At 41.9% G+C, this 16,044-nt stretch overlaps 1 protein-coding gene across 1 annotated transcript in view; it reads left to right on the top strand.

Moving 5' to 3' along the window:
* cacng2b (calcium channel, voltage-dependent, gamma subunit 2b) overlaps positions 1–15,348 on the top strand; it is a 74,618-nt gene extending 59,270 nt beyond the window's left edge. The window contains exons 3-4 of the mRNA XM_074630892.1: positions 8,472–8,612; positions 13,363–15,348. Of these exons, the coding sequence (XP_074486993.1) occupies positions 8,472–8,612; positions 13,363–13,886 (665 nt within the window). The 3' untranslated portion in view covers positions 13,887–15,348. The remainder of the gene's footprint in view (positions 1–8,471; positions 8,613–13,362) is intronic.
* Positions 15,349–16,044: the final 696 nt, after the last annotated feature.

Here is a 16,044-nt window from a genome sequence, read left to right as displayed (position 1 = left end):
ACCATTAATAATAATAAAACAATGCATGTTCAACCCCGTCTCCTACAAAATAACGTTTCCATACAACTAAACTGCATTCTCAATTACGTTTTGAGGGAAACGTGTTTTCTCCCGGATGAAGGTCACGATTTTAAACAGTTTTGAACACGTGCTTTACGTTCTAAATCAAAACAAAAGGTTTAGTAAAAAACATCAAGGTTTGGCTTAAAATAACTACGTTTGTTACGATATTAAGTTACAAACGAATATAAAATAACCCTTTTACCCATCCAGCACCCCGACCTCCTCCATATGCAGACTTCATATCATTACAAACTTATTGGTTTCACGTCGAAAACAAACGTAATCCACTAGAAAATATGTTTCCCTCGAAACATACAATAATTCCCAATGCAGTTTTGTTTTTGAGACCATTAATAATAATAATAATAATAATAATAATAAATCAATGCAGGTTCAACCCTGTCTCCTACAAAATAACGTTTCCATACAACTAAACTGCATTCTCGATTACGTTTTGAGGGAAACGTATTTTCTCCCGGATTACAGTTGCAGTTTTAAACAGTTTTAAACACGTGGTCAATATTGTAAATTGAAACAAAACAAAACACAAGACTCATTAAAACCGAGTATTTGTCTGGACCGTGTACGGACAGACTGTGAATTTGTGGCTAAGTTGTTACACAGATAGTCAGCGGTCATGTCTATTATGTTAAATCCAGCAGTACATGTCCGGGGATGTCAGGTGAAGACACTAGGGGACGCCCTAGAACATTTAAAGCAAGAAATAGTCGTTGCCACTGCTGAATGTCGTTTAATTTTAGAACGAGATCACCTATAGTTTGACAGCTTGGTCAAAGTTTCTTGAGCAGGACGCGTCGCGCTGGACGGGCTCATTTGCATAAAGGACTGTTCGCCACTGATCCAGTGTGAATACTGCTTTAGTTTCACGCGGGACACGACCCAACCGTCCACTCCCATCTCCTCCCTACGCGGACTTCTGCAAACTATCGTTACAAAAGTATTTGTGATACGTCAAGACGAACATAATCCGCATCAAAATGCGTTTCCCTTGTTGTATGGGAATGTCATTTTTAGGAGACAGGGCTAGCAGGTTATGATTTGTATAATGAAATATCACACAGCTGATGATTTATATGAGTTATATTTATGATTACCTGTAGTCCTATGTTATTGGAATATCCCTAGCAACAGTCTCATTATCATCGAGACTCTGTCCTCTGGATGATAGTCTCAGTATGTACAGGAATGATAGAAAGCCTTCCTAAATCTCTTCTAATTTAAAACCGCTTCAGTGAAATAATAATCCTCCACCTCCAGATGGTCCGACAGGGAAACATTACAACAATATTACAAAGCGCTTCCATGCAGATAATTAGCAGCAGACAGGTGACCGGTCCAGGGTGTACCTCGCCTCTCTTCCAGTATGAGCTGTGGGAAACTCCCCCGGCAGCCCTGTACGGGATAAATGAGTACGGATGGATTGATAGATGCAGATAATCAACTGTTGATGCTTCTGCGCTCGCTTATTGCTTTCACTTTTTCATAACCGTGCTCCAACACAGCTGAGCAATGATATCTTCAACTGTGTTATTGTAACTACGGAGTTCTAGTAATAATAGTTTTGGAGAATACAGGAGTGGTTTATCAGTGACCACTTTCATTGATTGAGAAACACACCCTGCTAATGTATTTGGCACGTATACAGTGGCAGAGACATCCACCAGTTCATAAATCTTCACCCTTCTGAAAATAATTGTAATAAAATGAACTCTAAAGTGCATCACACACCGGCCATCAAAGCACGGCATCATTTGACGTTCATCAATTGAACACACACACCAGACGCGTCATACAGATAGAAGAAGAAGTGTAGCGTGGATGTGCTGTAGATACATGTTCCATGCTCACCCCCTATAGAGGCCATGGCCACAAATGCATGAAGGGATTTAAATGTTATGTTAAATGTTGAATACTCGATTCTGATTGGTCAATCACGGCGTTCTGCGGTCTGTAATTTCTGTATAGCAGACCGTTGCTATGTATAACAGACCGTTGCTATGGACGCAGTTCTGATGTCGGACTCTAGTGACCGTTTTTGTGTCAAATTATTGATTTCTTCAGTAAGTAGCCGTGCAATAAGCAGGTTAATGTACAGAAATCAAGAAGGCGTACTCATTGCACGTTAAACGCCTTGCGTATTATCGTGGCATTTATACGCCTATTTGTGTGAACGGGCTGAATATTCACAGGCAAGTATTTCACATTTTTGAAGATCACATCCCCCCTAATTCTCTCAATATTCCATCACTCATTGGGCATATTAGTCAAGATATGAAAATGCACATGCTGGTATCGAAGCCTCTGTTCTACACGTAACATTACCTCTAACTTTTTTTTTGTGAACCCGTACCGTAAAGTTCAAACTGTTCCAATATGACTGTGACCCTACGCAGTGAACGGCTGATTGGTTGATTCAACTCCAATTAGGGGAGGTTTTAAAAACAGAGAAGAAAAAACAAACGTAAACGATATACAAGTTGTATGTGAAAATATAAAAGAGACAGCAACGTGAATGCCTCCGCCTCGTCATGCACCACCGGTGTGTTGCCCTTAAAATCTATTGCCCAAGTTTACGTTTTGTAAAAGTAAATATTGACTAGTTCTACGTGCAATCTCTGCAAAAAATACGTATGTATGTATTTGATCTGCTCCGACAACACAGTGTAGAAAAAACAACCCATACTCTCGTCTGTAAAGCGGGTCATTAATTACAGCTAATTTATGAGCTATCCCTTATATTTAACAACAGGCATCAAAAGTGGTAACAGCAACCAGGAGCCATTCAGGAGTTTGTGGATACAGAACTATAGCTTTGCTTGGTGTATTTAGAGATTCAGTGGCTATGCAACAGCGAGCAGGAGCAAAGTTTCAGAACAGGCAAAAATAAATACAGCAGGAACATGTTAACTCGCTAAAATGTTGTTGTGTGATGAAGCAAGACGGCCCGAAGTTTACAGAGATAATCCCACAACCAGGAAGTCAGAGGTTCAATCCCCACAGCAGCCTCAAGCGTCCTCCACAAGGACACTCAAAACACACCGTGGACGTCTCCTCACTGCTGCTGCTGAAGCTCGCTCACTGTCAGCTCACCTCTCTCCGGCTCTCCGGCTCTGTGCCGCGATGTGCTTGGTGGCAGGGTGCGCCTGGAGGCCAGCGCATTTGGTTAAAAAATTCTTCGTTTTAAACTCCCTGCCTTCCGCTTAAAGCGCTGTGCAGAGAGAGAGAGAGAGAGATTGCTTGAGGCAAAGCAGCTTCACAGAGAACTGAAGGCCTGCAGTCCTCTCGCTTCTCCTTTTGTCTCGTCTTCTTTTTCTTCTTCTGCTTTCTTTTCTGTTGTCTTCTTTTCTTTTCTACTTTTATCCCTCCATCACCTGTATTTTAGCAATTTTAGCTTCCCACCACAGTTACCCTTTTTGGTTTCGTCCTGTATTTGTATCACACTTTACACAAAGCTGAAGTCTTAAAGGTCCGGTGTGTAACATTTCGGGGGATCTATTGGCAGAAATGGAATATAATATTAATAAGTATGTTTTCTTTAGTGTATAATCACCTGCTAAGAGTTGTTGTGTTGTTTGTTAGCTTCGAATGAGTCCTTTATATCTACATAGGGAGCGGGTCCTCTTCACGGCTTCTACAGTAGCCCAGAACGGACAAATCAAACTCGTTACTCTCTGCCATCGCCGCCGCTCTCTCTCTCTCTTGCTTCACCACTCAGTACCCACGTACACACACTGGCTCTGCTCCAACTGGCTCTAGAGAGCGACATTCACGTTTTTGCGTCGGCCACTGTAGCTCTCCAACCAGTTGACACACTGGAGAGGCTTCAGCTGGTTGCAATCTCCTCACCTCACTGCTAGATACCATCAGATCCTACACACTGCTCCTTCAACAGTCACTGCTTCACTAGCTTCTATAACTTCATGCATTTTTTGAAAAAAACTAAAAAAATGAACGTGTTCCTGGGTTGGTGCTATAAGATAAATTATTATCCAATAGAGCCCTTGAGATTAGAAGTTATGATTCTATATATTTGTTGCCTTAACAAAGTTGAACAACAATTAATTTAAAGGGATTGTTTGTGGCTTTCTTGCCTAAACCTAAGGACGTTTCTTGTGAAGGCGCAAGTTTATTTTGAAAAGACTGTATGCATGTAACGAGCGAACGTTGCTGGACATTCATAGGCGAACGAGGAGGAATAACTTTTTCGTAAGATATCGTACGGACCGTTGTGTGAGAATATGTTGCTGTAAGTTATAACTTATGGATAAGTAGCTCATACAACCCCACTTCAGAACACTCAAACTATCCCTAACTAAGAGCATACAAAAACTCCCATAAGAAAACACCTTGTTGGCTGTAATCTCTGCTGATTAAAAACTCTGCATGTTGCATCTTCAAAACCCTTCTGCAGAAAATCAGCTGAAGAGGATGAAGTTTTCCAACCAACTCACACCGCTGATGTTACAGTTATTAGCTAGAGAGCTACAAAATCAGTCGCTGAATAAAAATGAGAAGTTTTTGTTTTACTTCTCTCTGAAATCGAGAACACGTTAAAAAAATTTACCATAAACTTTGAGTGGCCGATAACGCCACTGTCGTCACTGTAAACTGTAAATGTTGTGTGCTGAAATGCAAAAGTGTAATAACTAAAGAGGAGATGGTCAACAACCATTCGATAACAAAATACTACCTTGCTGCCGTATATTATGTGCCGTCCGGGAGAGAGTATATACTCTGTGTGTGTCTCTGAACACTGTAGAGAATCTCAGCCAGCTGTGTGTTCACCATAGTGAGTGATAAATCAAGTGTAGTACAGGTGTGTGTGTGTGTGTGTGTGTTTGTGTGTCAGGAGGCGTTTCCGCTTACTCTAGAAAGAAACGATGTGTGTCTCTGTGTGCATACAGTACGTGGTTGGTATGAGGGCCTTTCCACCTTGAAGACAATTTGCCCTGACAGCACATGTCAATGAAGAAGAGGAGATGGGGTTAAAACAAATACGATGCAGGAGGAGGAAGAGGAGGGGGAGGAGGGAGGGGAAGCTTGGTGCAGTGCCAACTCTGAGGTCACCTTAATATTTGATCTGCTTCAGTGGATGGAACCATCACAGAGAAAGAGAGAGATACAGGGATGGAAAGAAGACACTAAGAAAAAAACAGAAATGGAAGGAAAAAAGAGATATTGTCATTAGAAACAAGATCTTGGATGGAAAAGCACAAGTGCCGTGCTCTTTCCTCCTTCAGCAGCCCTGTGCAGGTTATGAGCAAGACAGTAAAAGTAACTCTGTTTTGTATTGCTGTTTTTTATTAATATTTAAGTAATATTTTGCTTGTTTTGGCCATCATTTCTATTATAGTTTGGGTAATATTGTACTCTGAGAACATAAATTTTGACATGGCAAGAAACACGGGCAGCAAGATAAATGAGCCCAGAGTTTAACCAGATTGTTTAAATCAGTTAAAAACACACCTGACGTGATGGTAATAATCCCTTATTGCACAGGAGGAAAAAGTTTGGTAAATACAGCGTGTCAAAGTTGAACCAGAAGGTACATTTTTACTTTGAAGAAATGTAATAAATCTGACTGCTTGTTTCTTGTTTGTTTTTGTGAAAAAAAATAATAAGGCCCAAACTACAACAATGCAGCCGAGTCGCCAGGAAAACATGTTGACATTGTACGTTTCTGAAAACCCCCAGATACATCGAATGTTGTTTTTTTTCAGTCAGAGCAAGTCACGTAGTATATCAAGCAGGTGTTTTTTAAAGATATGTGGTATAATAACGAGTATAACAAGTGAGTAAGTCCACTAAGGGCGGTTGGATGGGTCCCAGGAGACCGTTGTTTGTGTCCCGAGTGAAACAGAAGTAAACGTTGAGTTTACGGTTGTCTGCTAAGGGTGGTTGTGGTTTATTATCGCTAGTTACATTATGTTGACACGTTGTTATTTTAACATAACCACCTAACATTGTGCATTAATACAATGATACGAGGCTGATATGTAACGTATTTTTGGTTCAGAAACGTTGACAATTCACTCTAGCCCTTTTTCTTTTTTGCAGAAACATACAATGTCAACATTTTTTTTCTGGAGACTGGGTTGAAAAATAATACATCAATATAATCATCCTTTAACCTACATTGTGGTTATATTCTGCAACCTATAAATTATCAATAATGTTTTTAAATATAAGTCAAACTGTCATCATCTGAAGGTGAACATAAATAAAACATTTACCTTATTATAAAGTTGAACATTATATAAAGATAAATATTCTCAATAGCAGAGTGTGGAAAGTGTCTCTAAACACAGTTAACGTAGTGGTTCAAAACACTGCAAACATGCAAATGGATATTAATGAACAACTTTAATAATTTATTTGTTTTACTCATTAATTTGTGTTTTTGCAAAGAATGAGAAAGGGAACAAAAGTCAGGATTAAAAGGAAGAATAATTATCAACAAAGGGAAGCAGAATTATGCGGGGAAACTATCGGCATGAAAAGTTCAGGAATGTGACATTGGTCACCTCAGAAACTAGATCGAGCTCCGTGACCACGGCAGCACCATGACAACCCCGAGGCCAATCAGCAAATCAGCCACGCAGAGGGCAAACAGACAGACAGCTGATGGACAGACTTGATAGGGGAGGGAGAGGAGGACAGAGACAGATGGAGAGATGGAGTGATAGAGCCTGATAGAAGGAGAAGGAGACGGACACGCCGCACAATGGAGGAGAGATCTTTGATACAGATAGAAAAGGAAGACAAAAGGTGCACAAAGTAAATATAATAATACAGAAAAAGAAGTCAAGGTGCAGAATAATATAATGCAGAGTATATTCTCTTTAAATGCTGACCATTTACAGCCGATTAGACTGTTGTCAGGCTATTAAATAGGCTTTATCAGTCGCTATAAGCACCATAAATGTGGGTCAGTAGGCGCCTACTACACCCACTAGTAGGTTTTATCATCTATTCACATGGCAGATCACCGAAAAAGATGGTATAAAACACAACAGCGACTTCTAGCCACCGTAGCTTGACAGGAGCAGAAGTGGAAGTCAGGCGCTGTAGTATAGACAGTGTGAAACTCCATAAGTTTGCATCCTGTGTAGTTGTGTTTGTGTTCGTAGTTATTTTAACCCAAAACACGGTGTTTTTCCCTTAACTTAAAGGGACTATTTGTAACTTTCAGAATTGCTTGTTAACAGCGACACCTGTGGCCTTGAAATCAACGAAAGTCAGCGTCGAGCTTGCGCTTGCTCGCTCTAAATAGACATGAACGAGCATCGCTCAAAACAGTGAGGCGACACACGTCAGCTAAAAACACAATATCACTCTATATTTCAGCTGCTTGGCAGTAATGTTAGCTGACCAGACAAAGGTCTCTCCATGAATCAATGCCGATCCTTGTGTTGGCTTTTCCTGCCTCAGCACAGGCTTCAGCAGCGGGGCTCCTCAACGAGTTACGTTATCGCCTCCCGACCGCAGTCGGCAGCCGAAGACACCGGCACCCGGTCGGTAACGAGACGATAACGTAACTCTTTGAGGAGCCCCGTCACTTCACAAGACACGGGAAACCTCTGTTGGTCTGGAGGAGCTGCAGCATTTATTTCTGCACAAACGTCCACTGTACATTCACTAGATATTCTCAGAGCTAAACTAACTCTTCTGCAGTGTGGAGTGAGCGCGCGTTCACGTCTAGTAGAGGTGGAGCGAGTACTTGAGAACGCGCGCTCTGTTTGAGTGAAGGAGAGCAGGCAGAGGAGGAGAGACACAGCCACACTCGAGCGCGCATATGCGAACGCGCATGTGTCCCGACCCGCTACATTTATACACTTAAAAAGTTACAAACAGTCCCTTTAACTAAGTGATTTTTTTGTTGCCCAAACATAAAGAACTTAAGAAGTTGTAGTTTTATTGCCTAAACCTAAAGAAGTTGTTTTTGTTTGTGTTCAACGTTTCATTCAGTTTTACAACTTGAACGTGTTGCTTTTAAGTTTCACTTTCACTTTTACAACATAGTAGGCGTAGTAGGTCCCTAATGACCAACATCTATGGTGCTTATAGTGACTGATAACGTCTATTTAATGACCTGATAACAGTCAAATCGGGTGCCATTTTATAGAAGTACTCCAAGGTGGCTGGGACAGGCCTGGTGGCAATTTATCATTAATAATCTAAAGGTCTGTCAGGTTCATTTGGTAATCCATACTGTTTGTAATAATAATAATAATATCTTTAGCATGTGACCAGTGGTGACAAATATGACAATAACCATGATTTGTGTGTGTGTGTGTGTGTGTGTGTGTGTGTGTGTGTGTGTGTGTGTGTGTGTGTGTGTGTGTGTGTGTGTGTGTGTGTGTGTGTGTGTGTGTGTGTGTGTCCAGGCGCTGTACGAGCCTCCAGTATCTTCCCCATCATGAGTGTGATCCTGCTCTTCATGGGGGGGCTGTGCATCGCCGCCAGCGAGTTCTACAAGTCACGCCACAACATCATCCTCAGCGCCGGCATCCTCTTCGTCTCCGCAGGTACGAAGGGGAAGGAGAGGAAGGAGGGCAAGGAGGGGGAGTGGGAGAGGATGGCAGGAGGTGAGGTCAAGGTGAAAGTGAGAGAGGCAGATGAGGTAAGAAATTGGAGGGAGTAAAATTGAAAAAAAGAGGAAGGAAGAATGGATGAAAGTAAGGACGAAACAGAAGACAAGAAAGAGGTGGTAGACGTATATTGGATGTACTTTAGGAGAAGTGATGGAGGGCATCTTCAGAAAATCAATTTTCTCTTGGAATCAACATATTCATCTTTGGGTTCTGTCAAATGAATGGATGGAAACGGATTCAGGATTGGACAGATGACAATACAAAGATGTTATCTGTAAACCTGCTATCATTGATTTTGGGGCCATTTCAGAGCGCCGCAACAAGCTGTAACAACACTGACATATCGGCTGTCACCTAATAAAGTTAACAGGGCTAACGTTAGTTAGAATGTTTGCACTTCTTAGCTGATAAATGCTCTACTATGTTCACATTGGTGCAGGGCAGGGGGTGTACAGAGTGAACAGCAGCTATGGCCAAAAACACCGTTATGAGAGTGGTGAGAGTGAACCAGTTTCAGGCCATAAAACCAAAACAAATTAGCTAAAAGGGGCTAAACGTTGTAGAGCTGAGGGGAACTTCAGACTCCTGTGATAATTGTAAGTTGGTTCGTCATTATGAGCAACCGACACATTCTCACTCCCAACTTGACAAATACCGCCACTTAGTTAGTGGGCCTACGCTTCAAACTATGATGCTCTAGGTAACCCTCTAGCATCACTTTTGGACATGTCAGGGATGGCATGTTAGTTTCCGCTTGCTACGATTTTCAAAATAAACTTCCAACAAAGGTTTACTTAGTTTTAGGGTTTACTTACACAACAAAACTACTTGGTTAGGTTTAGGAAAACATGGTTTGGGTTAAAATATTTATGTTTCTTACGTAAAATAACTATGTTTGTTACGTAACTGGTGTCAGTACAGCCCGTTCCAACTCCCAACTCGTCATTTACCACCGTTTGGTCAGCCCCCTCTCGACATTGGAAACCAACACACGGAGGCACCCTTTAGCAACAGTATGTGACGAACCGGGCTTTCAACTATCTCCAATGTAAACCCACCCGCAGCGTTATTTGACGGTCGGAGCGAAGTGAAGTAGTGCTAATGGCGTGAGAGTCAGCTAAGGGCGGAACATGAGCGAAACGTTGTTAAAACACAAACGATGTGTGGCGAACGAGAGCTTTGTTAGCTAGAGAGTTTTGGTCAAAATTTGCTGCATATTATAGATCTATTGTCTCCATACACACTTTATAAACCCATAGTATATAGTATAGTATGTTTGAATAGCTTCCGCCTCGCGTCCCATCCCGCCCCCTTCTGACGTAATCACAGATATCTGCAACGTCATTTCGCCTAGTCAAAACTCTAATTCTAGATATCTGTAATTACATTTTGACTATCTGTAACTCCGGTTTGAGATATCTACAGCATCATTCTGTTCAGTCAAAATGTAATTTTAAAAAGGACAATGTAGATATCTTCAACTGACGGGAATTAAAGATATCTTGAACTGGAATTACGACTAGTCATAATTCAGTTGCGGATATCTGCAATGTGAATTACAGATATGCGCAGCTGAATTGTAGATATATGTGATGACAAACGTAGAGTAAAGTAGTTTGAATTTCATCCATCCATCCATTTTCTTCCGCTTATTCGGGGCCTGGTCGCAGGGGCACAAGGCTAGGCAGGGAATTCCAGACGTCCCTCTCCTCAGCAACGTTTTCCAACGTTACCAGGCCAGACCAGATATATAATCTCTCCAGTGTGATCTGGGTCTACCCCGGGGCCTCTTACCAGTTGGACGTGCCCGGAAAACCTCCAAAGGGAGGCGTCCTGATCAGATGCGCCAAACCGCCTCAGCTGGTCCCTTTTGACGCGAAGGAGCAGCGGCTCTACTCCGAGCTCCCTCCGGATGTCCAAGCTCCTCACCCTCTCTCTAAGGCCGAGCCCAGCAAACCTACGGAGGAAGCTCATTTCGGCCGCTTGTAGCCGCGATCTCATTCTTTCGGTCACTACCCAAAGCTCATGACCGAAAGTGAGGGTTGGAACGTAGATGGACCGGTAAATCGAGAGCTTTGCCTTGTTTGAATTGTACCGGTCAAAATGTAATTACGAATATCTAAAGTTGGAGTTTTGCCGAGTCAAAATAGAATTAGGGATATGTTGAATTAGAGTTTTAACTAGGCAAAATGACGTTGCAGATATCCCTATAATAGAATATCCAGTCCAGCTATTAAATGTTAAAACGGGTTGCCATAGACACACGTCTTGAGCTGTGGAGCAGCTGAAAATGAAAATGTCCTGCTTTGGAGACAACAGAAGCCACGATGGCGCTCGCTGACCGCCGGGATGTGTTGCGTTGCGTCTGATGTGTGTGTACTACACAACAATCGCCTCAGGACGAAGCTAGGGAGACAAAGATAGCGCAGGTTGAGCATTTTTGTGTGTGTTTGTGTGTGCATGTGTGTGTTTGTACTCTGGTTCTAGGCCATGGCCTACTGTGCTGCACTAGATAACTAGTTCCCCTCCAAGTCAGAAGTGAGAGATGCAGTTCTCTCTGTTTCTCTCTCTTTCTCGCTGTCTGTGTCTGTCTCTCTCGCCCTGTTGCTAGGCTAAGAGGAGGCCACTGGGATTACACTCTAAAAATAAGGTGTCCCTGATACTCTTCTGCTCTGATCCATCTCAATCAGGCCCTCGCAGTCCTCACACCTCAGTCTGCTTCTCCGTGTCTCTGTACGCCATTGTTTTCACTGTTTTATCTGCATACTTGTCCTTCTGTCTGTCTGTCGTGTGTTTATTTCTGGATGATGTATGACAAGAATGACAGATGATCAGGGAGGAGGGAGAAAAAGGAAAAGAGAGATGGAGAGAAGTGAAGGAGTGAATTTGAACATCGTTGGAGGCAGGGAAGGCTGGGGAGGGTGAACTACAGAGATGCAGAGAAATCTATTCAGATATAAAATAAGAAAGAAATGTAAGGCTGAATCTGCCCCAGTTTGCATCTCAAAGAGACGGAGACAGAGCTACGGGGAAAACAGAAAGAAAGAGAGAGACACTTGAAGTTGAAATCCAGCTTTTGGAAACATGTGGTCAGATTCTATTCACATTCACACACCGACGTAATAAGTTATTAATTTATCACCATCATTCATCAGCTGTCTTCATCTTCTCTGTCTGACAGCCATTTGGCTACTTGACTTGGTGGACAACAATAAAAAAAACTTGACTGTAAACGAGTCAGGAACGTTTGAACATAAAAATGTCAATCGATAATAAAAAGTTATGTTATAATCATTCTGCTAAGTCAAAATATTTCGTGCACTTAATATAAGACACAATCACCTGACAAGTTACATTTCAGTGACTTGTTTTTAGACATTGCATGTTGAATATGTTGTGACAAAATACTATTTTCTTTTAGCATTACAGACTTATTGTGACACACACGTCCTAATTCTAGTGAAATATACCTCTAAATGAGTCCCCCAACTCTTTTTATCTTGAAAGGCCGAAATATTACATCTTATTTGGAGAAATCTTACCAAGAGAATTTTCACCTATTCCGTTGGCAGATTTTGTTTTAATTTATTACAAGTGAAAACTTTTTTTAATCTTATTTTTAGAGTATCTTTTAGTTGATTTAATGGACAGATCTGTACAACTGAGTTTTCCACAAAGAATCACACAAAAGCACCACTTTAAATCTGGTGTTTCAACAAAGTCTCACGGCAGTTCCTGAAATACTCACGAAATTGAATCTATTTGATTCGTGTACATAGACGCTCAGCACGACTTTCAACGACGTATTTTTTTGTGCGTTTCCTACAAATGTCCAGCGACACGTGACGCACATGTCAATTCCCACTCCAGTCTTTTCAAAATAAAACTTAGTTAGGTTTAGGAAAAGATCGACTTGGTTAGGCTTAGGCAACAAAACTACTTAGGTTTAGGAAAAGATCGACTTGGTAAGGTTTAGGCAACAAAACTACTTAGTTAGGTTTAGGACATTTTCGCAGTTTTGGTTTAAATAACGCCGGAAGTGCTGTAACTTAAGTACGGACGTTACGTGAAAAATATATAAAATTTGACTTGACAAAAACAGCGGTCTCTTGTGCGAAAGTCTGGTGTTTTTTACCCACACATCCAACCCAACGTCCTCCCTGCGCTGCATTCGCCGCTCTTTATACTTCACAGTTCACAATTATGAGGATTACATACAAATTGATTTCGTGCTGACCATCACGAAAAAAATTCGAAATTCATGTCTATGTACACGAATCAATACATTCAATTTTGTGACTATTTCACAAACTGCTGTGTGACTGGGCTGAGTGTTTACCAGAGATGTGCTCATAAGTTTCTTAGAAAGAAGCCAACTAAGACCAAAACTATTGATTATTGAGTCAATTATACTTATTTCATGTCAAATTAAGTTCAAGAATATTACCTGTTTTCAAAAGAAATAAACTTGTTTTAGGAATTTTCTGTAAAGAATAAGGCAGGTCTGTTCACTAGAAACAAGAGAGCTGGATTTTAATGACTCTTTATCTTTGGTTTCTATATATTTTGTGAGCTGACTAACATAATAGCCGTGATGACTTTGGTTGTTTATTGTGTGGGCCTACTTGAGTAACAGTTTGGCTGTATTTTACTATGAATCTCTCTCCCTTGTCTCCTGTCCCAGGCCTGAGCAACATCATAGGAATCATTGTGTACATATCAGCCAACGCTGGGGACCCTTCCAAAAGCGACTCCAAGAAGAACAGCTACTCCTACGGCTGGTCCTTCTACTTCGGCGCCCTCTCCTTCATCATGGCGGAAATGGTGGGCGTGCTGGCCGTGCACATGTTCATCGACCGCCATCGGGAGCTGCGCGTGGGGGCGCGAGCCGCCGACTACCTCCAAGGTGCGGCCATCACGCGCATCCCCAGCTACCGCTACCGCTATCGACGCCGCTCACGCTCTTCGTCCCGCTCCACGGATCCCTCGCACTCCCGCGAGGCATCGCCGGTGGGCCTGAAGGCCTTCGGGGCGCTGCCCTCCACCGAGCTGTCCATGTACACGCTGCCCAAGGGCCAAACGGGCACCCCGACAGCCACCTATAACTCCACGGAGAGGGACCACAACTTCCTGCAGGTCCACAACTGCATCCAGAAGGACCTGAAAGACTCAGGCACTGGCGCCAACCGACGCACCACACCTGTATGAAACTGACAGAGGGACCTCAGACACTTAAAAACAAATCAGAGGGGAATTTGGGGGGAGGCGGCAAAAGACAGATGACGGTGTAAGGAAGCGGCAGGAGGAAGAGAAGGGGGCTTAAATGGATAGATGGAGTGAGGTGAAGCTCTGAGCGCTTCACAGCACCTCAGATGATCACTTTCTGTTTTAACAAAAAAGGAAACAGAGAAAAATGCATAAAAAAGAAACATGCATGATTTTCCCATCCACCATTGTTTAATGAGTTTTGAACATGTTTGTAAAGATTTGAGGGGGAGGATGGGGAAAGAGGAGCTGGGTGGGGGGGTGGGGGTGGCCGGTGGTTGTCTGTCTCGGGGCTGTGGATCCGTGGAGTGGTGGGCTGGGCCAGACTGCCCGTTAAAAGGTGAACTTTATATTTTTTACTCTTCCTCAGTCTGACGAAAAGGGGGGCGTAGTCGACCCCCTCGGCCCCGCCTATGATCCCGCCCTCACACTACCATCCCACAAGCCCCCCAACACACACACACACACACACACACACACACACACACACCTTAACCTCCCTTAAACCCCACTCCTTTCTTTAGTTGCTGTATCTTCTTGATTTCATTCTTTATTCGCATTAATACTGTGAACCATTTGCGGTGTGGGATTTTAGCAGAGAGCAATTGAGGCCGCAAAAAAAGGAAAAAAAAAAAAACATAAGTTAATATATGTATTGATTATATATAAATATATGAATATATATGTTAATAAATCATGACTAGACTTCCCTGGCGCAAAAATATCAACAAGGAAAAAAAAGAAAAAGTAACTTACAAGTGAAACTAAATCAAGTCATCGTGGAAACTAAAACCAAGACTGAGGATTCTCTGTGACTGGCTCATTTGACGGGCAGAGGCTACTTGATAAACTGGTTAGTATTAAGACACATTATCACATTATTTTACAACGACAACAAAAAATCTTTTGGCCTTCCGCCGAAACCCTGGCAGCCATCTTCGTTCAGGGTCAACTCGAGGTGAAAAGTTGACCTCACTTTTTTTTTTTTGCTCCATAAAGGGGCGGAGCGAAGAGAGAACTCTGGGTAATGGAGGATCTCTCAGCAAACTTGAAGAAGACTGTGGACAATGAGACGTCACTACTGCCAAAGACACAAAGTAGTGCGTGAGAGAACATGGCTACCAGCGAGGTGAAGCTAAGTGACTCCAAAAAATTAAGAATTTACATGCATGCTAATCAAAATCATCCGATCTGCTTTTAAGGAACCTATGTTTTGAACAATTGAACAATGATACCATGTTAAGGGCAGTGGGGGTGACAAGTAGAAATTAATGTTACAGTACTGTGTCTATTTCAATTTTTCTTTTCTTATTTTTTCGAGTGGGTAATTTTGGGATGGGGCTTCATTACGCTTGAAACAAAAAGAACAAACTTTGGAGAACGTATCAAGGCTTTTTTTTTTTTTTTAACAGAAGAAAATCTTATCTTGCCTTTTCATTTTATTTTATTTTACTCGGTTCCTTTGAACTCTCACACAGCCTTAGTCTCTTTTTCTTTGTCTCATTTTTTCTTGTTCTTTGGTTTTTGCGTTGTGTTGTTGTAAATGAGAATTTAAAAAAAAAGCGTAATGTCTTTCAAGGTGCCAAAACTGAATGATTCTGAACTTGGATGCATCAAGTCCTGATGACGAATAAAAATTGAACCCCCCCGTAGGGAACAGAAAGAGTGTTTGTTGTATCGTGTGTGGGTTAAAAAACACAGAGTCCAATTAGACCAGAGAAGGAGCAGACTACATTCAGATTTGAGGCATTTTAGCAACTGGGTACTGTCATTTATTTAACCCATTGAAAGACTAAAGAACCCGTCTTGAAAAGGTCTGATGGTAAAGACACAAAGCTTAGCCAAATTAAACAAAGTTCACCTCTTCCTTTTCGGGACTCAAATGAATCGCCTCTCAAAGCATTGTGGGTATAACAGGTGATTCAAGAATGACTAACAACGCGAAAGAAGGAAGGGTCTAAAATTTAAACTTTGTGTAAATATGACTGAAGTTTGCCAGGAAGTTCCCCGTGTGGTTTTCCAACAAACTGTCAAAGAAAAACGCGGTGGTTGCCAGGAAGTTTTTTTTTTTTTTTTTCTAGATGTGGAAAATGTCTGTGGA

This window comes from Sebastes fasciatus, chromosome 3 (genome assembly GCF_043250625.1).
Source record: "Sebastes fasciatus isolate fSebFas1 chromosome 3, fSebFas1.pri, whole genome shotgun sequence".
NCBI lineage: Eukaryota > Metazoa > Chordata > Actinopteri > Perciformes > Sebastidae > Sebastes > Sebastes fasciatus.
Note: the sequence above shows the minus strand (reverse complement) of the source record. Positions and strands in the feature narration are given on the sequence as shown.